The sequence below is a fragment of the Pavona decussata genome, unplaced genomic scaffold (assembly GCF_977016875.1).
Source record: "Pavona decussata unplaced genomic scaffold, jaPavDecu1.1 SCAFFOLD_134, whole genome shotgun sequence".
NCBI lineage: Eukaryota > Metazoa > Cnidaria > Anthozoa > Scleractinia > Agariciidae > Pavona > Pavona decussata.
In genome coordinates this window covers 2,416,849-2,443,684 of record NW_028145547.1, presented here as the reverse complement: position 1 = coordinate 2,443,684, position 26,836 = coordinate 2,416,849, and the positions used below count along the sequence as shown (strand labels likewise).

General features: G+C 37.1%; 2 protein-coding genes across 3 annotated transcripts; both read left to right on the top strand.

Annotated features, from left to right (window-relative positions):
* Positions 1 to 99: 99 nt before the first annotated feature.
* On the top strand, positions 100 to 15,316 carry LOC146467696 (ADP-ribosylation factor GTPase-activating protein 3-like). 2 transcript variants are annotated; one of them, XM_085125704.1, is made up of 19 exons: positions 100 to 227; positions 303 to 421; positions 656 to 728; positions 2,598 to 2,656; positions 2,815 to 2,887; positions 3,828 to 3,963; positions 4,070 to 4,126; positions 6,806 to 6,861; positions 7,060 to 7,095; positions 7,791 to 8,164; positions 9,014 to 9,055; positions 9,531 to 9,578; positions 9,693 to 9,746; positions 9,891 to 9,928; positions 11,019 to 11,089; positions 11,988 to 12,087; positions 12,551 to 12,621; positions 13,479 to 13,517; positions 14,785 to 14,950. In XM_085125704.1, exons 1-19 carry the CDS (start codon positions 153 to 155, stop codon positions 14,806 to 14,808), a joined length of 1,545 nt encoding a protein of 514 aa, XP_084981830.1. In that variant the 5' UTR covers positions 100 to 152; the 3' UTR covers positions 14,809 to 14,950. The 2 variants fall into 2 exon arrangements, with proteins under 2 accessions (XP_084981830.1, XP_084981829.1); XM_085125703.1 differs by having other exon boundaries at positions 138 to 227; positions 3,828 to 3,969; positions 14,785 to 15,316.
* Positions 15,317 to 18,114: 2,798 nt separating this feature from the next.
* On the top strand, positions 18,115 to 26,836 carry LOC146467695 (small VCP/p97-interacting protein-like). Its single transcript, XM_085125483.1, has 4 exons — positions 18,115 to 18,293; positions 23,467 to 23,517; positions 25,631 to 25,741; positions 26,457 to 26,836. The coding sequence occupies exons 1-4, from the start codon at positions 18,237 to 18,239 to the stop codon at positions 26,469 to 26,471; spliced, it is 234 nt and encodes a 77-aa protein (XP_084981609.1). The 5' UTR covers positions 18,115 to 18,236; the 3' UTR covers positions 26,472 to 26,836.

The window sequence follows — 26,836 nt, the reverse complement described above, 5'->3', positions numbered from 1 at the left end:
TTCATCCCATTTCATTTTCCCGCCACTTTGGCGGGTTACAACTGCCTCGTCTGCACGTTAAATTGGGGTCCAGTTCCCTAGCCAATCTAATCTGAACACGTGACTCAGTTAGTGATGACGTTTCCAAACTTCTCTCGGATCGGAAGAAAAAGATGGCGGATGCGGCGGTGAGTCCGAAAGACATCGCCACTATCTTCAAACGCTTGAAAAGTCTCCCTGATAACAAGGTAAAAATGACTCGATAAGGACCGTTTTATCCTGTCCTCACAGAGCTCATGTTTAGATCCTCTGTTGTTTTTCAGACTTGCTTCGATTGCGGACATATTAATCCAACGTGGGCATCAGTAACTTATGGGGTATTTCTTTGCATTGATTGTTCGGCTGTTCACCGATCTCTCGGTGTTCACTTGACCTTTATTAGGTAAGGAATAAAACCTTATATTTACTGTCTATAAATTTGTATTGTATCAGGAGAAATCTAAAGAAGTAAAGACAAAAATTGGTGGTCGAGTATTACTTGATTATGTCGACGAATTTACCGGCCCGAATCGATCATTTATACAGTAACTTTACTTGTGAATTTTGATTAGTTGTTCTAACTTAAACTTCGACTAAAAAAATTTCGCTTCCTTATCCTTATATTTAATTATTGAAGATCGACCCAACTGGATACAAATTGGACATGGCTACAGCTGAGAGCAATGCAAGTTGGCGGCAACGCAAAAGCGGTAAGATACTTCTTCAAAGAAAAAAAAAGATTCTTTTCAGCTTACGTAAAATCATTAAGCTTGTAAACTTACGTTACATTTTACCCGTTATTCCCGTGAATCGTTACATTAAGTGCGGAGGAACAGAGATTGAATTCTGAGGATTCCTTGGCGTTATCTAATTTTTGCTCTACGGGGAATCTACAGAGAAGAAGAACATTACGTGATGCTGATTTGTAAATTCGAGAAGCGTTGATTTCTTGGTTTACAAATCAAGTATAATGATCTATTATCCTTTATGATAGTTTCATTCTTTGTCTTTCCTTAGGAAACAGACATGAATTATATCTATGACTACCAGAATCTTTAAGTCAGCTGTTCAATTTGAATTTCTTTTCTAAAATATTATTGTCTTCAAATGACCTGTTAAGTTGACCAGTCAAAATTTTTAAGTATTAATTTTTGCTGGAAACAGTTTCCCCCAAATCTTTTTTTTGTTACACAAGCTGTCATACATACATACATTAAATTTATTTTCCCTCAAATTTTCAGAGCTATTTAATGTCTTCAAGAACTAAACATATCTTTTAACAGGCCATTTCCTTTGGTTGTATTATAATATAAAACTTTTTTTTGTTTTACCGCACGATGTTATTGCCAGGACACTTGCCAAAATTTTGAGAATCAGATAAATTCTAGGGAACAACTTTTCCAACAGCCATTATGGTTCATCTCTCTTTTAACTATTGGACATAAACCCTTTTTTTTTAAGCCTGGGCAGCTAAAGGTATAACAAAAGTGCAACACTTACTAAAAGAAGGCCCTGAGGTCTATCTGTCCCTCCTGGAATTTCAGTTTAAATACGACCTCTACCCATGTTCACTTAAATACTTTGGAGTTCTCTCATCAATCAAAAAGCTCCTTAAATCCTCCAAACTTACTAGTAATAGGAACACAATTTCTAAATTTTAAAAAAATCAAATAGATTGGTATACAGTTCTAAGGCTTTTAGAGAGGAAAGGTCAGACTCTGGTAAACAGTCAAGAAAAATGGCTCCAGGATTTTGTTAACAAAGAAGTAGATTGGAATTTTGCATATTTATTAGCATTCCAGTGTACAAATAGTACAAAATTAATGGAATTCCAATACAAGCCTTTACATAGATGACTTCCCACAAAGAAACTGTTAACAAGAATATGAGTTCAAGGCAATGAAAAATGCTTTTTCTGTCAAAAGGTACCAGAAACAATGATTCACATGCTTTGGGGTTGTTATATTATATCATCTTTGTGCTACAAAGGATGAACCTTTTGTCGAGTAATGTAAATCTTAGAGGAATTTGTGCATTGGGTCTGAAGCCAGTCAAGTCAGCGGAGTCAGAATTTTTCTGCACAGTGAAGCGAATTTGGTGTCTCTTAACCCGCTATTACATTTTGAATGCAACTGAAAGAAATCCTACCAAATTTGAGCAATTATCTGCACTTTGTTAAATTCCAATGTTAACTGGACACAAAAGGAAAAGTGACTAAAAAATGGGAACCTCTTGCAGCATACATACATAGCCAAACAAATAATGTAGAAGTAGAGCTCACCTCTAGGCTAAATACTCCCTCTTACCCTTTTATAAGTTGGGTGTTGGTTTTTTTCCTTTTCTGGCAACCTACGTTAAGGTCCCACCTTTAGTTATTTTTCTAAATTGTTCCTTTCTTTATTTACTTCTTTTATTAGTTCCTTAATTGTACATGTAATTAATTGTAATTTATGCCGTATCCATTCTTTAATTTTCTCTTTGCCTGTTATTATAATTAATAATTGTAATAAATATTATTGCAACTATTTGTAAAAAAAATATATTACTATAAATTGTATATTTCCTTTTTCATTTTTCAGAATGCCTTCTTTAGACAACATAACCTCTCAACTGAGGATTCATCTGCGAAATACAGAGGGTAAATGATATTTTTTGGACTATCTTTACAGTGCAGTGCAGTGTTAGTTGATAAGTTTCAATATATCTGGATAAAATTTTGTTCAGCAACACAGCTGGCCAAAAGAGAATGTTATTTTGTTGATCATCTTGGTTATTCCTTTTTTTGGTATGGTACAGTCGTGTCGCCCATATGTACAGAGAGAAGCTGGCAACTCTAGCAACAAAAGCTTTGCAGCAGTATGGCACCCAGGTGAGCTTTTTTCTGTACCAATAACATTTATTCTCTGGTTAAAAGGAACCTCCACTCTTATGTAACAAATTAACTTTAAATGTATTGTTAGGAATAGTGAATAAATTTCAAAGCTTAGCTTTGAAGTGGAGATATCATTTTAGTGTTCTCTCAATAAATATCTGATTTTATTGTCAGCTTATTTGCTTTTAACTCCATGATGTCATACGGTTGCCCAGCTATTTAACACAAAAGAACTTCTGCTTTATGACAACAGCATTGCCAACCTCATGATGTTATAAAATTCAAAATGTGCCTTGTGGGAAATTTACCTAATTGTAAAACTGGCCCATAATCATTGCAACCATTTTTAGAGTTCACTAAAATGCTGTCTCCACTTTTTAAACTAAGCTTTAAAAGTTAGACAGCTAGTATTCCCAAAAGCTTAACCTCAGTTATTTGTTGTAAGTGTGGCTATTCCTACAGTAATAAGTAACGGTGCCCTTGACAAGCTTGCAACTACAGTACACTTGCTGTCAACTTTGGCCACATCAACTAACCTTCATGTGAACTAGGTGATAGTTAGGGATGCAAATGTACATTCAAGCTTGAGATTTTTATGACAAAATATGGTGTTTTTTTATCAAGTAGGCAATTTTCTTGATGGCATTATTTGACTACAACTACCGGAATTCATTTCGTTTTCCTTTCAAATTTTGTAATCTCAGTGGAGAGCAAAGAGCAATAACTGTAATAAGCAGGAGAAATTATTAGGTCATGTTTATTGGTGACAGAAAGATTACAACCTGTAAGGTAACAAATTCAGCTAAGAACACTGCTTGTGTTGTGTACATGTACATGCACCTTAACAAAAGCAAAAGAATAATATTTGGTTTCTATTACTTTGCAACTGATTATTTTGTCCAGTAAAACTAAAACCTGTTTTTCTTGTTAACTTCAGCTACATTTAGACAGCCATCATGGACCACAGTCTCCAAATTCACCTGACAAAAAGGATCAAGATTTCTTCAAGGAGGTAGAGCAGCAGTCTTTTTCACAGACTGTCATGATGCCAACAAATGGAAGCAACGGCAATGGTAAAGGTCAGTTGTAGCTGAAGTCAGTGCCGTTGTTCAGTGAGTTCATTATTTGCTGGGTTGAAATGAAGGGCTGTACTAACTTGTCAATATTCTTTCTCCACAGGAAATGATCTTAGTAAGAACATGGAAGGTCTAAGTGTGTCTCCACCAAAGCATCAAGGTTTGTATGATTGTAACAGCTTATCATTTTTGCCAAGGGTTTGTAAAGGGTAATACAAAGTCACAATTTTATTTGTCACTGGCATGGTAGTGGCTTACACGGGCAGCACTTAAAGGGGAAGTATCATGGGGTTTTTGACATCTTTTGTTAAAAATGATGAAATAAGACCTTCGATCACCTGCCAAATAATACTAGAATGACGAGAGGAACAAAATCAACTCAATTCTTGAGAGAAACAACTCGTGATCTGTCCTAGCGCATTTTGGAAACAAAAATGCTAGCCTAATTTTTTTCAAGTTTCAATCGAAACCGGCCTACCCTGTCTCTGGCCAGAGGCACTAATCGACAGTTTTATTGTACTGGGGTGATAATTTTTAACAAACTTGACAATTATTTTGTTGTTTCTGCTGACAGTCAAACATTTTTGGGTTTTGAAATGACAGCAAATTTTCGTGATACTTCCCCTTTAAATCTTGTTTTTGAAGCATGGAGCATCTCAGATCACCTGGATGGAACGCTAATAGACCCTTCTCCAAAATAGCGGCAACAGATTTGAATGAGTTAAAATTGAACTAAATGAAAAACTGATACCAGCGCTGGAAAGAGCACCTTTACTTTAGTAACCTTGCAAAGTTTCAGCATATTAGGTGTTATATCAGCTTAGGAAATGTAAGATGAAATTTGACAAATTTACAGACGTTTGTATGACTGGGGGTATACGTCATACCCCCAGTCATACAAACGTCTGTAAATTTTTCATTTTTCAACTTACATTTTCTCAGCTGATATTACACCTGATATGCTGAAACCTTGCAGTAAAAGTGCTCTTTCTAGTGCTGGTATACGGTTTTAATTTAAACTTATTTGAATTTCGGCTGCCATTTTGGAGAAGGGTCTATTAGGATTTGCAACAAACGGCAGACAGCCATTTATACTTGTGGCTCTAGTTGTTCATGTTTAAGCTATGCGACCAGGCCAAACGTTACCAAGTGATTTTATCCAATGAAAATATTTGCATCACATGAAGTAATAATCTATCAAATAAATAATATATAATTTTATAAAGCCTTTTTTGAATAGAAATGTAATGCTGTTATTGAATGAAAATGTGAATTTAACACATGCAAAAATAATTCACACAGTTAAATGCAATTATTGAATAAAAATATTTTAAAAAAATTATCCAATGAAAATATATCACTTCATTATGGCAACCACACAATTTTGCAGTTTGTGTGCCATTTTCAAATATTGTACAAGTTTACATTGTATTAGTTGACAAGTGTGTTCAGAAATAAATTCACCACACCGAATTATTTAACAAAAATGAGAAGTTTTGTAGGGATCCCAAGGAAATAATATTATAACTTACAATAATATAGCATTAGTGGTAACCCGCCAGCCATACATTTCCCTATTAAAAAAAATCACATTTCTTTATTTCTTTGAATTTGAAACAGATTTTTAAGTGACTTTGCATAAATTTTTGCTAAATTCCTGATTGCAAATCTATTTATGAACTCAGTTTTTAACTTAATTCTGTGTTTAAAAAATTGTGCTAACTGCAAATTCTGTCATTGCCAAACCAATCAAAATTTACTCCCATCCTTAAACAAATTTTAATTGGTTTTGTTGATCATATGAAAATATGTAGTCTCCTATGCAGCTGTTCTTAGTGTCATCACACAATGCCCCTCCTAGGCTTCATAACCAGCCACTGTTCAGGAAAATGAACTCGCGCTCACCCGCAGAAATTGAGGCTATGCTCCTCCCCACAAACGGCTGCTGAAAACCGAACCACATTCCTTTCCTTTTGTGTTTGCGGTCTAACAAACAAACCAATCATGTGTCACAAAATTGACAGTGAAGTCAGTTTGCTTTTCAGTCTGTCTTGGATGTCAAAACAACTCCAATACAAATTGTTCATAGTGAATCTAGATGTTTTACATGTTCATTGCTGTTGGCAAATCACAACAGAATAAATATTTTTGGTAAAATGCAATCAATTTTCAATTAATCATTCAATCATCGCTTAATGTGGATGTAAGCTGTTTGGCAAACAGTAGCGAATTCCATTGGCCTTCCAAAAAAGTGAGAGAAATTCAACGAAAAATCAAGTAAGTCTTCAGTAAAAGGGAACTTCCAAGAGCAAAGCAATTACTGCGAGGTGCGAAATATTCTCAATGGAAAAACTCTCCAAGTGACAGTATCTATTAAATTGCTGCAATTTGGCAAAGGCGAAGCTACTGTTTGCACTGACTGTTTCTCCTGTTGATTCCAATAATCAGGATTTTTCTTCATGGAAAAGGGCTCCCACTTGTACCTTCTTGGCTTCTATGTCCAATTCAAAGTCATCTGGCAAAAATTTAAAAAAAGGCTACAATGCATTGCAACCAGAAACCACGAGGGGAGTCCGCATTGCCCTGTCATGTAACTTTCCTCTGAAAACTCAAGTGGCACATAGAGCTTCCAGAAAATGGAAGCTTGAATCTGATTGGTTAATTATTGGTAAAGGAATGTGGTTTAGTTTTCAGTAGCCATTTGTGGGGAGGAGAAAGAATGGTTGCATAGGAGACTAGAAAATATGCAGATTAATTAAAAATAGCCACACTTTAACATATGTTGCTGGTTGTATTTTTTTATGTTGTGGTAAATTTTTGTTTTCCTTTTCTCCTTTAGAGACCCGTGTGCCCACAATAGGTACAAGGAAACCTGGTGCTACCAAGAAGAAAGGAGTAAGTCTATGACAGCAATCATTATTATAGCAAGAAGTCTTTGAGTAATCAAACCTACCCTCTGAATAATTCAGTCATTTTTGCTTAGGAATATGAACTAATGTTTTTTACTGGTTTGTAATGTTCAAAATGTTTGCAGCATACCAGCATTTACTTGGGTATAACTTTAACACTGTGTTTTGTGTTCTTATCTTGTAGCTTGGAGCAAAGAAGGGAGGATTGGGAGCCACCAAGGTCTGTTTAAATTATTTTATTGGTAATTTGGCACTGCTTTAAACCCTGTACATACTCCCATGATTGATCAAGTGTCATAGTGGATTTTTGCAAAATATTGTAAGACAGTGGTATGATACAGAAATACTCAAAGAGATTTTTTCAGAGTGGTAGGATTTCATCCAGAAATTTAGAAATTTGACTGTCTTTGTGTTACTACTGCACTGTATAGACTGACCGGAAGGGTTGAGGGTATAGTATTGAGCCGATATTTTTCCTTCTGTCCGAACCAAATTCTGTTTATAAGTGGAAACAATTATTTTGGTTTCATCAACTGAGTTGACAGGGTACAGTTTAATTTGGCCACTGTAAATAGATTTGAGAGCTGACTTTTCAAGTGGTGGCACTTTGTCAGAGTGTGTTCCCCTATCGCCTCCATCTATTTGCTCTGAATAAGGGGTGACACTCAAAATGTCAGCTCTCAAATCTGATTATGTCAGCCAAATTAGTTTGTCAACTGAGTTGATAAAACCAAATATTATTTTATTTCTTTGAACTAGTAATTGGAAGGTCATAGGTTTGACTCCTGTTTGCAAGACTCAGATCTTTTCCCAAGTATGCCTGTGTCACTGACTGAAAAAGTCATCGCTCATTTATTCACCAGGCTTAAAACATAACATCACATTTATTTGACATGAACTACTTTTTCCTTGAAGGTGAATACAAACTTCAGTGAGCTGGAATCAAGAGCCCAGCAGATGGACAAAGACAAGGAGAAGGCAGCACTCATGAATGTCAAAGAAGCGGAAGCAGAACTGATCTCTCCAAACCTGGCCTATAAGCCGGTCAACTTCAAGAAAGAGGAGGAGAAGCTGCGGCATACTGATCCCAAGAAGGCGACACAGCTGGAACGTCTGGGGATGGGCTTGGGTGGGAGCAAGAGGGGTACAGGTACGACCCCATCGGGCCGGGGGCATTCTGCGTCTGCTGCCATGGAGACTGTTGAGCAAGTAAAGCCAACAAAGACACAGCCTTCTTTTGCTGACAAGCTTAGAGTATCTTCAAACTCTAATATGGATTTCTTTGATAGGTTAGTTTCTGTAATTACATACAGTCAACTCTTGCCTTGCGGACACCCCGCTATTAAGGACACGGCTAAATACTCCGAAAATAAGCTAAATAAGTTGAAACTACAAAGGACGTATGAAAATAACTCTCACTAGAACAGAATTGCGGACTCTTCGTGTGGTCCCAAAGTAACATTTTTATTGTTTTACTCTTGTTACAACGGACATCTTCAACATATTGAATGACACTGATTTATTTTCAGTCTGCTGTTTGACAAAAATGACAACAAACAGAAAAATATCTTATGTCATTCAACAACATCCAATGTGTCCATTCCAATCTTCAAGGCACTTCCGCTGCACTGTATTCATGTAACGTTTTTGGTATTTTAGTTTTCAGTGTTCTTGACAGACTTGCACCTTAATGTACACTTTGCAGTTGATATTCCTTCTTCTTTGGCTCGTAACATTATAATGACATTTTACAACTTGAAATTGGGTCAATTTCTTCATACCCTGCTATTAAGGACACCAAGTGATGGTTGTCCGCTATCTCAGAGTTGACTGTATTTTGAATCACTTGTTAATCCTCTTATGCTCAGACGAAAACAAAAATCACGGAGTTGATGATAATTTATTTCTTACTCAATTTTCGTTAATAGCCAACTGGTCTTCTCTGTTGCTATTTTAACAGAGTTTTGAAAATATTTAGAATTCATACAGTAGTCACCTCAGCAAGTAGCATATCTGCCGGTAGCCCGCTCGTGAATGAAATCACTGTTTCAAGGGGAACATTATCCATGAACTGCTTGAAAATTGTTTCTGAATACAACTTTAATACCTGTGACCTGTGACCTTTTGTTTCTTTGTAGCTATGGCATGGATGGCACAAGTTTCACAGAACCACCTCCTATGTAAGTTATAGTCAATAACTCATAAAAAATGTGTATGCCACTGCAATCCTGTTAAAGTGGTGACTACTCTGCTAATACGTGATGGCAGTTGGGAACCGTTTACACCATATTTAATGTCATATTTATAACAGCAGTCGAAATTTGTGTTTTTTGAGGACGACTATACATGTATATATAGTGCTCTGATGTTAACGTCTGTGATAATGTGAAAGCCAGTAGATTAATTACGTATAGCTGTTTTCGTAACAGCATAAGAAGTATTCAAAATTTCCCTTCTGTCATTTATCAACGTACTACTGACTACATGCATGTATCTATTGATACAGAAGTGTATGTTTTTCTGCAAAAACGTCAAATATGCTATATTATTAATATCTACCAATGAAGGTTATTGCTTTCAAAATCTTAATAGTTGTTGGCAGGCTATACACCACTCATGCTAATCACAATATTTTATCCTTTTTTTTGTGTCCAGGTATGACAGTCCATTTGGATCAAGTTCATGGGACAGAGATAGAGATAGGTATGTAACATGTTTCACAAAATGCTTTGAAAGGGAATGAAGTTTATAACATGTGTTTTGAAGATATTATAAACCAATAATAATTATTATTGTTTTTATTTTTTCACTCTTTAGAGATGAAATAAGCTCATCATTCTCTAGTGAGAGGAGATCCAGTCGTGAGGAAAGGTGCCGCATCTTTGTATTATTTGAGACTTTTTTGAATACAAGTCCTGTCCATTTTCCTTTGTTATAATCATCATCATCATCATCATCATCATTATTTTTTTTAGTTGTAATATAGGTTTTCTTTATGTTGTCTTTTATGTGCAGATCCAACAGAAGAAGAGACCCAGAGCCTGTGGACTCAGGTAAATGAACGTTTTAGTTAAAAGTTGATGTGATCTCTGATATTTAGCATTCAAAAGTAATATACATTGGCCCTAGGAGTTATCAGTTACAAAGTAAATATTACTTTTCTTTACAACTGCACATTAAATCAATAGGTCTGTAAGATCTCATTGTGGTTTACATGTTATGGAGATTGTTTGAATCATGGAGTCTCAGTAATACTGTCTGTACACGTACATGTAGTTTAATAGCTGTTAGTGGGTAATCCTGTTATTGGTGACATTGATTCATGTTTCTACAACATTAAGATTGGTCAGTTTAGTCCGATAAACAAATAATTATCAGCGTGAACACAAAAAAAAATGTCAGTTTTCCCCCACTTCATTCCGGTAATCATAGTTGTAGGATACATGTTTATCTCATCACACTTTTGTCATTTTTTTCAGTTCGATAATGTAATGTTTAAAACACGAGCAGCAGTGTTTTATCGGGATTTAAAACCATGAGGCGCAGCCAAGTGGTTTTAGACCCAATAAAACACGTGCTGTGAGTTTTTTTGAACTGCGTCAAAAACATTCCAGGAAAAGCGTGTGTCAAGAGAGTTCATAACAATGATGCTTTTGTCACCATTGGAAATTAGCGTACGAGAAAAACATCAAACACGGCATACTAATAAGAAGGAGGTTTTATCAGATGTAAAACCACTGCACGTGATGTTTTATCAACCATGTGTTAGGTCAATGGGCTTATGAATTATTAATGAGTTTTTGAAATATATTTTAAAACATTGTAAATTATATTGTATGTCTTTTAACATAGCATTCTACAAGTAGTTTTACTAGTAATAATTAATTAGCTTTGCAGTGTCTACAATATCATTTGTAGCAACAGGGCACTTTTGCGTCATCATCATTGTTATCACGTTTGTCTTGTTTGTTGAGGTTACAATTAATTAGTCATCATTTTTTTGAAGGTGGGGGCAGTAAATGGCATTACTCTAGAAGTGCTTTTTCTAAGTCAGTGTGTCAGGTTTCCAGGGTTAACAAGTGGTTAATGAATGTAGCAGTAGTCCACCTTGTAGGTTTACACATTTGATTTTGTTTTGTAAAGGGGAAGCTCAAAGAAAGTTTGGAAATGCCAAGAGTATTTCTTCAGATCAGTTCCATGGCAATCAAGACCGAGTAAGTATACTGAACCACTTGACTTACATCAGCAAATTGGATGTTTATAATATTATTCAAAATACTGTAGTAATAACATATATCGAGATAGAGGTAGTTGTTGTTTACTGTAGTAGATACAATAACAATAAGTGTATTATCGTTTGTCTCATGATGTAGTCACTTTGAGATGTAAATCAGGCGATTAGGTTGACTGGTTGCTTGGCACCATTTATATCACGATGGATGGTTGTGATTGGTGCATTTCGATCCTCACTGTTCCGGTGAGAAGTTGCTGCCTCAGCGGTCCGTTGGTGTACCACTCTCCTGTTGTGTTTCTTGATTGTAGGCATCCACGCTTCGGGAATTTCAATTTGGCTGTCCCTATTGATGTTATCAGGGTGAAGTCATGTGGATAGCTTCCTTGATCCTGCGGGTGTACCAGTGAGAGTCTCGATCAATAAACTTTACCTCGTTCCAAAGCGGATAATGGCCGGTCTCGTAGGTGTGCTCAGAAACGGCGGAGGCCTGTTTACGGGCGAGTCGTACATCCCTGTTGTGCTCTTTGATTCTCTCATTCCATGCATTGATCTCCCTGTTTCCTCAACGAGACTTAACCGCATTTACAGGAAATCCTGTAAACCACGCCATCTTGTTTTGCCGGATCGACGGTGTCCTTAGTTTGCACCAAATGTGACCTAAGTGTTGTTTCGGATTTGAAGATGTGCGGTTGCCTTGTTGTTCTAGGCAGCGGCGAAGAGGCTCCGATACTATTGGAGTATCGATCTCCATTTTGAAGAGGGTTTAACAAATACTGTTAATTTTGAAGTCTTCCATATGTTCGTGACTTGCTAGGAATGGCAAGTTTTCATTGCATAATGTGCTGTGTTCAGGATTTTGTTTCTGCAATGTTTCATAGGAGGAGTATGCAATCAAGTCCCGGCTGGATCGCTTTCAAGGGGCAAACAGTGTGTCTAGTGCAGACCTATTTGGCAATGATGACAGACCATCCAGATCAGGTACATGGTTAAATGCAGCATGGCTCTTGACCAAGTGTCCTGTTACCATACAACATATGCTGTAGGTTAAAATGAATCCAGGTTAAAATGATTTCAATTTAGGTTGATTTGTATTTTTCCTTTGTTAATTCTGGAACATCTGAAACAAAGAAAATACAAATCAACCTAGGTTGAAATAAATTTAACCTGGGATTCATTTTAACCTACAACATATCCATAATCTGCAAATGTTTGGGAAATGTTCAGTACAGACAAATTTCCTTGCCACTTCTGCAGATGTTCCAACATAATTGAGTGCCATTAATATAGTGAGAAAGTTTGCTACAAAATCAGTGAAATCAATTTGTTTTCAATCATAGCCGCCCATACAATTATTACATGTATGGCAAAACTTAAAGTTTTAAATCATGATCACTTTTTGACACTTGACTGAAAATGCCTCTGTTTATGATTTCATTTCCAGCTGCTTCCGGGAGCTTTACATCTGCAGATCTTTCACAGTTAAAGGATGGAATGGCCAGAGTAACCGGAAAGGTCAGAATGAAATTAATATTTTTTATTGTTTGTTGTTGGATGAAACATATTTTACTCAGTGGCATCTCATTCTTTCTTGTTGCCATTTGTTAACCATTTCTAGAAGGGGCTTCAGTTCCTTGCCTTCCGATCAATTATTGTTGAAAATAGTTTCTTCTACCCAGTTAATGTCTATTTAGATTATTGCTACCATTCTTGTTCGCATATTCTACTGACGTCAACCAAACTTGGAACATCTAAAGAATACAGTGGAATCCCACTGATACAAGTGTGACCACTTACGTGCTACATGAATGTGTTTGTGCAAGCATGGACAGACAGACAGCCTTTATTTTGCACAATAAAATTTAAAGCTGTTGAGCTGGTGGGGTCATGCCTAATTGCTTTGATAATTATTTTGAAGAAAGAGAAAATAAAATGAAATAACAATGTTTAAAACTATATACAACTCATAAGAATTAGGAGCTATACTATATCATTCTAATGTACAGCTGTACATATAATAATCTGAAAACCGAAAATAAGCCATTGAGGCAAAAGTTACATTAAAATTAAACTGCCTAAAAATTTGAGTGATGCTATTTCCTTATGTCTGATATTAAGTCATGGTGCTTGGATTACGGGTGTGGTAAAGCAATGACTTGCTGTAATGAATGAGGTGCCAAAACAATGAGATGACGGTGCAATTGGATTACAAACATGTGGGTTACACTGTATTCTTCAACACAGACAGTATTTGCACAGGAGATGACAAGCAAGCTACCGGTGGCACAGAATTTGGGCTACACATTACTACCATTGTACTTGATTTGAACTTTCCTAATATTTTGTATTTCTATGTTGATCACTAATTTCAGTTGTCAAGCATGGCTTCAGGGGTTATAGGAACATTACAGGTAAGAGGTTTTTCCTGTTTGTTTATTTGGATTAAGCGACTGACACGAGGCCAGTAGCCAAGTGGAATTTGCATGCTTGACAACTGCTAGACCCTGGTTTAGCCAGTAGTAATATTGCAAAGTTACTGTCCGAAGTATTCCCTGTGGTCCTCTAGAGCTAGTAAAGGGAGTTGTGAATTGGTCAAAGGGCAGCCAGGTATTTAGCAGGTATGAAGTGCTGGAAGCATCATTCCTTGTGCATGAGTCACAGAGTCACCCTCTCCATGTCTGTATTTACCCCAGCCTGTTCAATGTAATCAAGGGGTCCTTTAGTCAGACCAATTAAAAAAGGTGCGCTGTAAGCTAGTAGATTGCTAATAACTGTGGTGAAAACCCTGAAAATTTTTCAACCTCTGGCTTCCTTTGTCCTTTCTTGCGCCAGACCTGCACCACCACCTCTGTGGTGTTCTGTGTCCACCATTACTGATCATCTTGGTGTGTCTTTTATGGTGTTTAGGGCACCAGACTTGTAATTCACAGGTCCCCTGTTGACCTCTTGGATTTGTTGCATGATAGCTCCTGTTCAAATCCTAACCCACGCTATGTTAACAGCCAACTGGTCAGCCTCCTACCAGTTGGGGTTTCAAAAAAAGATTTTTCATTCGTAGTGCAAGGATGTAGCTAAGAAAAAATCTCAACAGGTTCATTAACAAACCCAGCCGGTTCTTTTGGACTCAAGTTTTTGTGTTCTGTTGAAATTTCAGCCAGTGATAAGATCTCTTTCAGATGATGAAAATTTGTCAGTAGCCGCCTCTTAGCAGCATCCTTGATAGTGTTACTTTCTCTATTTGAAAGGCCTGGTGGAAAATGGGCATAAGGAATGATTTGGCCTTGGAATCCAAATTTCTCTGAATTTTCTCTAATTTGGCATGCTTGCAAGCTGGTTATTGTGTCAGAAACATAGCTCCATATTTTATGCTCTGATTTAAGGCATTGAGTTTGCCTAACAAGCCTATGACTTTAGCCTAAAACTGGAGCCAACCATTAAGTGATTCTTGAAGTGATTTTTTTTTCTGTTAAAAACTGAACAAGTCTGTAACCCACAGAGAATTTTTGTTTAAGAAATTTGGATTTTAAAGGCCAAATCATCACTTACCTGTTTTTACTGGGCCTTTCATTTAATAGTGTCCCTAGCTAACAGTACCTCACTAAATATGTTGACTCATGGAAAGTTATTTATTTTATATACCGGTCTTTAATAAAAGCAATGTTTATTTATTGTTTTCAGAATCGCTACAGTGGATCCAGTTGAAGATTTCTGAAGCCTTAGCAATTACAATAATTGTATTAACATAATTCCTCATTATAATCAGACTCACACTACTGTAAGGTTTTGTTTCAACCAAAAACAGCAACATCTCAACTATTTATTCCACTTAAATCATTTGGTTTTTGTTTGGGGGAAATTATCAGATTAAAAAATAATACATTAATTTTATTTTAGCTTGTCCAGTACGCTAAAGTACAAACAGTACAATATGTTGAAATAGTTCTTAATCTATCAACGATCGATGTGTCAGAATGTCTTGCTAAACATCCTTGGAAGTAATTCACATGTTTCTCTTTCAATGCAAACACATTTACTGACTGGGGTAAACTTGTTGCTGTAAATGGGCTTTTAAAAATTCAAAAACAAAAGAATAGAGAGTTTTGTGATGGATCATTTAGAAAATAAGGATTACAATGTAGCTAGAGTAGGAACAGACATTTTTAGTAGTTTATAGGAAAATAAACACTTAACTGTTTAATGTGCTTTATTCTAAAAATAAAATGAATGAAAAGGAGAAGAAAAGAAAGTGAACAGGCAGCTGCTTAGTTCCAAGAATTACTTTTTAGGGTTGAGTATTTCTTAGCAGACACACATTGTAATAGCAATGAACAAAGAATCCTGGAAAGCCTTTTGTACAGGCCACACCTGACCCTCAAATAATTATTTTCTTAGCGAAAATTTCACCATACCAAATGCCTGCCACACAGAGTCTGTTGCTATTACTGTTGTCTTTGTTTTTGTCTCGAAATTAATTGACCTACATGTGAGTATTTATGGAAACTTTTTCATGCTGTGGACAGTTCGTATTTTACAGGATAAATTTAGATAGTTCATCATCTTGATAAGTTTTCTTCCACCTCTTCAAAATCATTGAGCTGGAGGTTAAGACTCATGTCTTCTGAATTTTATGTGAACCCTAATGCTCTATGCTCCAATAGAGAAATTGGATTCAGTTTGTCATGAGAAATAAGGACTTGACTTCATCCTTAGTGGTGAATGGTGCTTAATTCTTTCCAAAATCTAAATATGCAAGGTACAAAATTAGTTAAAGGAGTGCTAGCTAGTTAAATCAAGCAATTTATGGAGAAATCTAAGGAGTTTTCTTGGAATATACATATATCAAAGACAAGGAAGAGTGTTTCCTCCGATTTCCAAACATTGAGAAGTGGGTTAAAAACACAAGGTGTAGCTGAGTGTTTTTTAACTCAAATGTTTGGAAATCAGGTGAAACGCTATATCAAGTGTTTGATATTGTTGCTCAAACTCATCAATAATTCATGAAGAGAATTCAAACACGAGGAAGAATGTTTCATCTGATTTCTGAGCAAAGAAGCGGTTTGAAAAAACGAGGTGCAGCCAAGTTTTTGTTTAAACCAGATTCAAGGTGTTTGGAAATTGAATAAAACACTATTTAGAGTGTTGATATAGCTTCTCAAATCATTAATAATTCTTGGAGGAATTCAAAGCAAAAGTTCACCAAATTTTAAGACAATTGAGATCACTTTTCCAAACCTCCTTCACGGTAGTGATTTCCTTTGCTTTGTCTTCATGGATCATTGATGAGTTTTAGAAGTTATATGTCTGGGCTTAAAAAATGGCTTATTTCTTCATACTAGTCCAGTTGACATAGTACAAGCGTGACTAGGTATCTCAATGCAAGTTTAACATTTTTGTCACGCCACAAGCTCAAGTCGGTTATTAGCCAAACCAAAACTAAACTTTGCTTAAAAGGGCCTTGATTATCAAGCATGGTACCAGAGCTACAAAGAGAAGTGGAAATTTCAATTCTTGCAGAACTAGTAGTCTAAAATAATTGTAGTGCAATGCAAGTAGCTTCTTTATTGTAGCTATTTTGAGAAGTCTGTAGTTGTTGAGTGAACCTCCTTGATATTTTGGCAAAAATAAAAGGATCACTTGTAATGGGTATTTTAGAATCCAGCGATGGCTGGTCTGTGACAATAGATTTAAAGGGATTGAAATATCTTGTATTATTTTTGCAATCATTGTTCATTTAAAATATATTGAAAGATACTGTATGGTTACCAAAGAAACCGTGGCTATTAAAATTGTCTATAACTGTTACATACTATTACTTGTTGTACTTAACTCCATTTTCTTTGGAATGTGAATAGTATGCTCACTGTCAATTTGTGTGAAATTTGCATAACCAAAAGGTCTTGGAAAGATGTATGATTTAAAGGCATAAAATCATGACCCCCCCCCCCCCCCCCCTATATGAGACTTGACAAAAAACTTACCATCCCTCACACTTCTGGAACTTTTTCCCTTTGTACGTTAAGGGTCCATTTGATATCTTACAGCAAGCAATGCATTGAGTCCTGTACATTAAGCTATAGTTCAGGGGGATACCCAATATGTACAAAACGTAAGAAAAGTTTTAATTGTTTTCTTCTTTCGTTTTGGACACTTCACACTCTAATATGTGACCTCCTCCATCTCTGTTGGTGTGGTTTATAGCATACGGCGGAAAATACCTTTTGAATGGTATATCACATGTGGTCTCCCAGTTCATAGTTACCAATTTAGAAAAATTAGGCATTTCCCTCGGGCATTAAAGGGTTAAGATGACATCCAGGAAAAGGTTTTGCTTGATAAAAACAATCTCACTTGACCATATTTCCTAACATTATTTAGTGACTCACTCCTGTTGTGTAATTTTGATCCATTCTTTGGTGACATTCATACCGCTTGATTTTCATCATTTCCTCGGGGGCGGGGGGGGGGGGGGGGGCCTTTACTCCTTGGAGTTTTTGCTGGAGGGTGTGCGGCTCGGTTCCCCAAACCCTGACCCCATTTCAAATCAAACTGATGTAATTTTCAAAAAGCAAAAAGCATCTTTAAGAAAAGTGAGTCTTCTGCAACCATTCTCTGTGTTCTGAAGTTTCTCGAATGATACATTGAATCACTCGCGCTGAAGGTGGTTTACTGAGGATAGGGAACACGAAGAGATGGCGAGAAAATCCTTCGGATGACAGGGAACAGTTGCAGAAAACTCCCACTTGTATCTTAAGATACTTTTTGTAACTGGGCACTGTCCATTAAATGAGACATGATTTCTATAATCCATACCTGTTTTCAGACTTTCAAACCAAAATAGCTACAATAGATGCACTATTTTTTACCAAAACTGCTGAAAGACACCGGACTTCCCTATTTAGCTTACACAAGGCTCCACCCCCTCCACGGGCGTCATTTAGACCCCTTTTCAGGCCGTTCTTGGGGGATTGGGGCGGGTAAATAGGAAGACACTCCGCTTGAGTTTACATGACGATGTGATGGTCACAAGCAACGCCTTAGTTCATTTTTGCACAAAAGCATAAAAACATGTAAAACACTAAAACAAGCTAGTTTTCCTTTATGACGTGTGATAGGGTTCAAAGTTTAAAGTAATGGGAAACTGTCTGGATTGCTTAAGTCCACAACCAGAAGTTGAAAATCCTGATCCGGTAAGTAAGACTCGGGACACAAAAATTAATGGTTAATACCATCTCTGCCCACCTTTTCAGCAGACTCTCGCTATCTCGAAAATCAAGGGAAACGAGAACAATTCGCTTGAGAAATTAAAGCGAAAAGTCGTGATAGCCAGTGGCAAAATTACTATACAGTGACCGCATACAGTATCAAAGCCGATTGCACTGCCTTGAGCTGATCATGAGTCTAGTGTTATAGTATAACTAAATTCAGTGTTCACTAGCCTTAAGGACGGTGCCTACTATTGTTACTGCGCATACGTTCTGCGCATCTGGAGATACTCGGGTTTCCTATGGGTGGTGCCTACTATTACAGGGATATTTTTGCGCGCTTTAAAACTATGCGGAGAAAGCAGAACTTAGCAAGTGATTTTGGTATCCAAAAAGAAAATTGGGGGTAACCGTGCATTTTTCAGAGATAATAAAGCTTCAATTTGTAAAAAAGCGCCATACATTGCTTTGTATTTTGCTGCTTTTTAGAATAATTGTTGCTTAGTTATCTCTACAATATGCGTGGTTGCCCCCAATTTTCTTTTTGGATTTCAATAGCCGCTACCAAGATCTGCTTTTCCCGCATAGTGATAAACCGTGCAAAAATACTTCGCTATTAGTAGGCACCGTCCTTAAATCATACTTTCTAAGCCCCATGCTATCCATGTGAGGGCACACAGGCCGTAAGGCTGACTGGTTGCAAGCAGCATTCTGTGGAGATCTGAAATTTGAAAACACTTGCCCTCATAGATGGTGTGGTTCCAGAAAATATCCATACCCCCACCACGGAGGGAATTGGAAATTCCAGAGGGGTGGGGGGGTCAATGGCCCAGGAAATTCCAGAGGGGAGGAGGGGTGAATGGTGGGATAAGTTTCCAGAGGGTCAACTTCACATTTGTGTCAGACATAATTGTTGAAAATTGTAACTTACCAACTTAGCAACTTCGTAGATCTTTCTTGAAGACGCAACTTTGCTTAACAGTTTCAAAGAAACCCTTGTTACATTAAAAACATGTTTCCTTTCTCCGATAAGCCTTTGTAAGCGAAGTAGTCCAAGTGAGACAAGAAATCTTTGTCTGCGTTGCGTGACTCAGTTGTTAAAAAACTGTTGTTTGTGAAACTTTCTTGCGTAGAAAAATATTGTTCACTGGCTACAATTGAATTTGTACCAATGTTTTTAAGGGAAACTTTTGTATGGCTATAAAGTGAAAGCCCCAATTTTACATAAAACATTGAAATATTTGTTTGTTATTTTTGTATAAAGTTACGGGCAAAGGTCAATTCCCGGGGTCAATTGATCAGTTTGTCAAAACTGACCCGTGTTAAAACTTATTTTGTCCAAAGTATTTCAATTCAAAGTCCAAAACCATTAACTTAATTTCTATGTCAAAATTCAGCAAAATAGAGCTAATTCAACATTCTTTTAATGCGTTATTGATCTCATACAAAATTTGCATAAGAACGTGAACATGCTAATTTCGTTTTGCGGCTCCATTTCGTCTGCGGTTTCAAGTTACGATCTGAAAGGTCAATTTGTCTCCCTGCTCTGCTAATGCTTATTTTGTCCAAGCTATTCCAATTGAATAAGAAAACTATTGACTAAAATAACTAGACTGAATGATTACCATGAGAAATATTGATTAAGCAGAACTAAAGCGATAATCCTTTTCAGTTTTGATCTCCTACAAATTTGCATAGAAACGTAAACATGACATATGCAAATTAAATAAAAACACATTTTTGCATTGCCGGACTTATTCCAACAATTTAGATTTAAAATCTTCAGCGAAGCTAATGGTAAAGTTTGATGTCAATGACCACAGGTAAATATAAAACACAACAATTATTTCAGTATCAAGAGCTTTTTGGCAAACTCTACCGGTGAAATTGAACAGCGCGCGATAACGCATATTTTCTCCTCGTGTAGGCAGTTCTTGATATTTCTAAAATGTTTACATTAAACTGATTTTTGAGGCCTTCTTTTGAAATAAAACTTTTCTAGAGGGGGGTGGGGGTGTACCCTGTATTTGAGGAATTTCCGAAGGGGTGGGGGGGTTAAAAAATACCTCAAAAATGGAAAATCCTGGGGGGTGGGGGGGTCCTATGTGAAATTCCCTCCGTGGTGGGGGTATGGATATTTTCTGGAACTACACGTGGCATGTATGCAGTTCTTTTTGTGGGAGTTGTAAATACCCTCCTTGGGTACAAATACAATGTCCCTTAACCCATTGACCCCTCAAACGCCCGTAACCGCCCGTGCGCCGACAACCCCCGAATTTCCTGAAACGCCCGAGACCGCCCGTCCAAAATGGCGGCTGGTTTTTCGCCTCTCTACCTCCCCCTGGTGGCGTTTTCGTTATTTTGTTGTCATGGAGATCAAAAGAGATGGTTAACCAATCAAATGCCATCTTCTGCGCATTTTTTGACAGGTCATGTCAAGCACCACAAGGTCAGTAAAAAAAAAAAAAATTTTTTGTCGCGCGAGGCAATTGAAATTTACAAGGCAATGGCGAATGCGTTAGAAAATGAGCGGCGCTTTTTGGGGACTTGGGGGATGAAGAAAGCTTTGATGGGTTTATGGAGGAAGGATCTAGTAGTGACGATAATTCGGATTTAGATTTCGAGGGCCTAGACGCTGAAGAAGACGAAGGAGAGGCTCCTGATCAAGAAGAAGCCCAAGTTCCACAGCCAAGCCATTGACAGACGACGAAGAAGAAGAAGCGAGATGGACGGCTCACCTCTCAGATGTTCAAGTTCCTCCGTTCTTGGCAGCTTCTGGTCCTAATATAGCCTTAGATAATCCTTCCGAATTAGATGTCTTTTTGAATTTTTTAGGAGATGGTTTGTGGGATAGAGTTGTAGAGGAAAGTAATCGCTACACGCAGCAAAAGTTAGGCGATCGATTTGCTAGTTTTCATCAAATCACGCGCGCGGAATGAAAGGCTTTTATCGGGATAAATTTGATCATGGGGATAAATCGCCTCCCAAATTACGCTTTATTTTGGTCTAACGATTATTTTTTGGCAACCAGGGTATCAAAAGGGTAATGACTAAGAACAGGTTTGAGGAAACAAGTCAATATTTGCATTTTAACGATTCAACTAAGGAGCCCGCTCGCGGTGCTGACAATTTCGATCGCCTTTTCAAAGTCAGCTAAGCGCCGCAAGATTGAAAATTTGTCGGTCGCCCCAGAAAATATTGGGAAGCATTTTATTGTTAAAATTGAAGGTAGGAAGAAAGTTTGTGGGCATTGTAAGAGGGTGGGTAGGAAAACAAGTGGGGGGCGTTCAGTAGAGACACAGTTTTCAGTGTTTAAAATGTAGTGTAGTGTAGCGCTTTGCAAAACTTGCTTTCTTGACCACGCGGCTTGAAATTGCATTCTTTATAACCCGAGTCCCGATCTTCGACGCAGCGATCTATGAACTATCGGTGAGTTTCAAATGTATATATGATCATGATTTCATTGCATTTTGGCCTAATCAATATTTGAGATCTTTTCTTGGTAAATAACCTTTGGCCGCTAATAGTGACACGTTTCACTAGTTTGCAATTCGCTGCGAATTCTTTTTCAATGATGCGTAGAATATAGTATTTTGAATCTCATTTTGGATTGGACCGGTCACACAATTTTGGCCTTTATTTGGCACGATTTTAGTTTTTATTTAGCGTCTTTTGTCACATTTTGGCTGCCGAATTCTTTATCTTGTAAATAAAACTTGTTTGGAATCTCCACTTGCTTGTTTTGTCGTTCCTTGCGCTGCGTGAGTTTTTGTTTGCGATGCCGATGCGTTTGTACTTTGCTTTTCACGAAGAGTTTTCGTGCGGCTCGAGCCATTTTCTCCTTCTCTTATCCTTGCCTGCCTTTAAATGGCCTTGAATCTGTAAGAAAACTTCAATAAATACTGTTAAAATTCATATTTGATGTATACAACAGTGACTTTACCCATTTTCGGTTCTTGACATGACCTGTCTTGACAGTTTTATGCGGCCGCTAATTATTCATATTTGGAGCTCGCCGCGCGTAAAACACAAAAAAAATTAATTTGATTTGTGCTTTTCTCCCTGTCCTATATGTCCATGCATCAAATGATAAAATTTTTACACTTTCCGGCAGCAGAATTCCTCCTCTTTTGGGTGAGCTTTGCGTTGAAACCTGACCCCGTCTATAGTGCTACTGCGCATATGGTTTATTTCAAGCGTTTGGATCACGCAATCTTTACTCCAAAATTTCTAGGAAATTAGCATAATGTCACGCGTCACACTCTCAGGGGGCAATGGGTTAAAATGACTGCATGGGAGACTCCCCCATAAATAGTAGTACCAACCCCACCTCCCTGCAGGGCTGTCAACCTCACACGTCTTCAAATATGGAGAATATATCATCCCCAGCCAGCAATAACAAAGCGTCTAACAGAGGCGTCGAATCAAGGCCAAATTCACGGGTTCAGTGGGGGGGAGGGGGTGGGGGTACAATAAACAGTACCAGAAACAACAACGCTACACATTTCAGATTTTCTTGTCAGAAATTCGAGTCTTCAACAAATAGGAAAATTCAATTATCCAGGAGATTACAGACACAAATCTGGAGAAGTACAGCTCAAAATCTGGAGATTACAGTCATAAATCTGGACACCGGGAGATACGGCTCAAAATCTGGAGATTGCAGACATAAATCTGGAGACCGGGAGATACAGTTCAAAATCTGGAGACTCCCGGATTATCCGGGAGAGTTGACAGCCCTGTCCCTGTCTCCCCATACAATGCAGGAGAACCCAGTTTTGTCATGCCCAGCCATCTTTTTTTTATTGGTCATTAAGTATGGAAACATCTTAAAACTCAGTCAGAACAGAATTCACAGAATTGGACTGTTTTGATTATGGCAAGGTTTATAGGTAATTTTTTAAAAATATATATCTGGGACATTGGGGGCACCTTTGGGGAGACCAAATGTAGGGGACTTGGCAGGTACATAAATAAGATGCTGGAGCGACTCAGTTGCACTCTGCCTCTGCTCGATGGGGCAAGGTAATTTGAAGTATTCAAAAATCTCTTGCTAGCTCACTGTTAGCACAAGAGAAGAGACTGAATTTCTAGGGACTGGTTTTCAGCTTTATCTCCTTTTTAGTGATATAGCTTTTTTCAACCTTTTTGTTAATAGGAAACCAGAAGACGACAACAAGAAGAAGCTGCACTGAAACGACAGCAGCAAGTAAGAATAAACTTTTAAGTGAATAAATACCGCATTTATTCGATTAACTGCCCACCATCGAATAAGCGCCCACCTCAAATAAGCGCCCACCCTGAAAGCCCAAAAACTTAATAAGCACCCACCCTGAAAGCCCAAAAAGTTAATAAGTGCTCACCCTGAAAGCCCCAAAACTTAATAAGCACTCACCCCCACCCCTCCCTCCCAACAAAAAACATTTCTGTAGTAGCCTAGTAAGAAAGGTGTCAGTTGTGTTTCAAATTGGTAGTCAATGAACTTTTATATTGTTTATGGCTTGTTATTGTTAGCTTTTGCACTTTGTTTTGTCTTGTTGAAGCAAAATAAACTTGTTATCGCTTGTTTTGTTATTCTCTAATAATGTCCTTGCATGCTGAAAATGTTGGGAAAATAATAAGCACCCACCCTCACTGGCCCAAAATTAAATTAGTGCCTAGGGTGGTTAATCTAATAAATATGGTATCTTGTCAAATTTTTTGATATATTTTTTACAAATTATTTTAAAAAAATCTGTCAAAAACCAAAAGCATGATTCATGGTACTGTAATAGTGCCATGGAGGTTATCTGGTTGAGTGGTTAGGAAATCCCTGGTCCCAGGTTCAAGTCAAGCCCTGACCTGTCCGGCCTGTAGTTGTTTCACGGTAGACGCAAGTTAAACCCCATGACCACACTTGTACATAGCCAGTAACCTATGATCAGGCGTCCTTTTCTGGGTGGAGCATGAAAGTGTGGCAGTGGGAGAATCATGCTGCCACACTTTCGTGCTCCCTCGAAAAAAGAACGCCTGATGGCAAGTTACATCACCAGTTGCTTTGCATTCTGCCAGTTGGGATTTTTCACCCATTATCTTTTTTCATTTGAGTGGAGTACCTGTAAACTAATGTGGGAAAATTTCAGTGTTCTATGTACTAGGGAGAATAATAATTTTTGTTTTCCAATTATTCTTAATCCTTGTGATTAAAATAATTTGGAAACAGAGATTTTTACAATGATTTGTAATCAAATTTTGAGCAAGGGAGCAATGTTAATGCTGCGATCATCTGGATCTCAGGCTTATCAAATGTCAAAAATGTAAATTTATTGGTTACAGTGAAAGTGCACTAAGGTGGTTATTAGTCCCTAGTGATCAACTATTAGGTAGGTATTTATAATTAAGGTCATTCCCCTGTTTTGCAGTGCGCAACTCTACTGCGCACAATGGTAAAATAAAAAATTTACGCTCATTTCTAGCTAACTAGTGAGTATCACTCAATCTGACTTGCATCTAACAACAAAATTCTTAATTTGCATTTTGCGCGGAAATTAAAGTGTTTTCTTAAGACTTGCCCCAGTCCCTTCGCGGAGAAACCAGTTTTGAAGCTCGATTTACCACTGCTTTGTGAAATATCTGTTAATAAAACCAACCCGGTGAACCTATTTTCTCTTTTCAGATTTCTAACCACAATGAAAATTTAAGGAAAATCCTAGTGTTAGAAATATCAAATTTTGCACCTAATATCTAGCCAATGGACATTTTGGCCTACCTTCAGAGGTAATGAATTAAATTATTTTGTTGAATATCTCAGTAGTACTGGTTAGGAATACTTTTCAAACAGATTTCACATTGAAAATGATTTATGAACAGGGAAAAAATTCTATGAAATGAGCTGTTAACTGTTCTCTTCAGAAAATAATTCCTGTTTTTGGTAAATGCTCTATTATAGTCCTTTTTGTCCAAACATGCAGAAATTACCATATTTCAATGCTTCATTGCTGAAGAACAAGCATGGTAACCCCCTCTTTTTATTCCATTTTTGCAGTTTACATATAGTGAACCACACATGGGCAAAGTTTGGAAAAAATCTGAGTATAGGTTCTATTTTAGGGGAATGACCTTAATACCTAATAGTTGATCACTAGGGACTAATAGCCACCTAATATTTGGCTCTGTAACAATAATAATTATTATTATTATTGTTACAGTAATTATTATTATAACCAGGCTTTTAACTTTCTCCTCAGTCACTGAAACTCTTTGTAAACATAGAAATGTTTCCATGACTCAAAAGTGTAGTGTTTGGTGAAAGGAACAAAGCTTAACACTTGTTTCTCTCTCAGGCTGAAGGTCGTGGGGTCAAAGATCCTGAACGACTAAAACGACAGCAGAAAAGAAGAGAAGATGCAGAAAAAGAAGCTTTGAAACAGGGTCCATCAGAAGGAGGATTGAAGGTTATAAGATATCTAAAAAATATTAAACTGTATAGTTATCTAAATATGCACAGTTATGGAAAAAACCCTTGCAGTACTGTATGTTCAAGTTCAGATGTACTAAGCAACTGTTGCACGGTTATTTGGTGCAAGAGAGGCGACTTTATACATTGTTCATCTTGTAACCCAAATTGCTCCTAAGGGGCTCTATTTCGGCATAGCGACTGAATATCATGTACATGTAAGAAACATGGTTCTGTATTTCGTTTCTGAAACTAAAGGTTTAATTCAAAGAGTCACCTTGTTACCTCACCTTTAACTTGAACTATTTGCACAAAAGAGGGGTTGATGCTTGGTTTTTTTTTATTTTATTTGTTTTTACTCAGTTAAAATAATTACAGATAAGAATACAAATTATACTACCTCACTTGAGAAGCTTTGTATGTTTGTTATGAGCTAATTCTTTGGATTTAGGCCTTACGATCAAGAATGAAATACATGGCTGTTTATTACTTTATATCCAGTCTGTATGCAAAAATAGAGCTGATTCAGAGCAATTCAGATATCAAAGAAACATATCAAGCACCAGTGCAATCACTCATGGCATTTTGCACTTCTTGACAGATGTAGTAACTTAAAAGTAATTTTTTTGCTCATGAATATATGTAAAATTTAAAATCTGTTCAACATGACTTTACATGCGTCTACTTTTTTGACTGATTGTTTTTGTTTGCAGTGGACCGTTGGATAAAAGAGACTTGGAACAAAAATTTTCAAGGCCTAAATATCTTAATAATGTTGAGCATACTTGTAGTATTAATTAATTGATTAATATTTATTTTCATAAAATGAAAATTTCAAGGAATGCTTGATACCCTTAGAATGTCTTATTATTATTTGTCTGACAAGTCAGACATATAAATGTGGCTTTTTACTAGTTACCTAAACATAACTTTCATAAAATTTGAATCTAATTGGCTACAGGCAGTCACGTTTTGAGCTTTAATGTGACAGTGGACACAATCTGTTATTTTACAGTATGTGCTTTCAAGCGCACTGTAATAGGACATACCTTCCAATAATTATTTTTGAAACTGGGCTCTTTTATTCTGCAAA

Excerpts from the sequence above, each read along its gene's own strand:
- LOC146467695 (XM_085125483.1), top strand. The coding sequence starts at position 18,237 with ATGGGAAACTGTCTGGATTGCTTAAGTCCACAACCAGAAGTTGAAAAT. Across the intron at positions 18,294-23,466 it reads AAGTTGAAAATCCTGATCCG|GAAACCAGAAGACGACAACA; the intron begins GTAAGTAAGACT and ends TTTTGTTAATAG. Across the intron at positions 23,518-25,630 it reads CACTGAAACGACAGCAGCAA|GCTGAAGGTCGTGGGGTCAA; the intron begins GTAAGAATAAAC and ends TTTCTCTCTCAG.
- LOC146467696 (XM_085125703.1), top strand. The coding sequence starts at position 153 with ATGGCGGATGCGGCGGTGAGTCCGAAAGACATCGCCACTATCTTCAAA. Across the intron at positions 3,970-4,069 it reads AAGCAACGGCAATGGTAAAG|GAAATGATCTTAGTAAGAAC; the intron begins GTCAGTTGTAGC and ends CTTTCTCCACAG. Across the intron at positions 12,622-13,478 it reads TGGCCAGAGTAACCGGAAAG|TTGTCAAGCATGGCTTCAGG; the intron begins GTCAGAATGAAA and ends CACTAATTTCAG.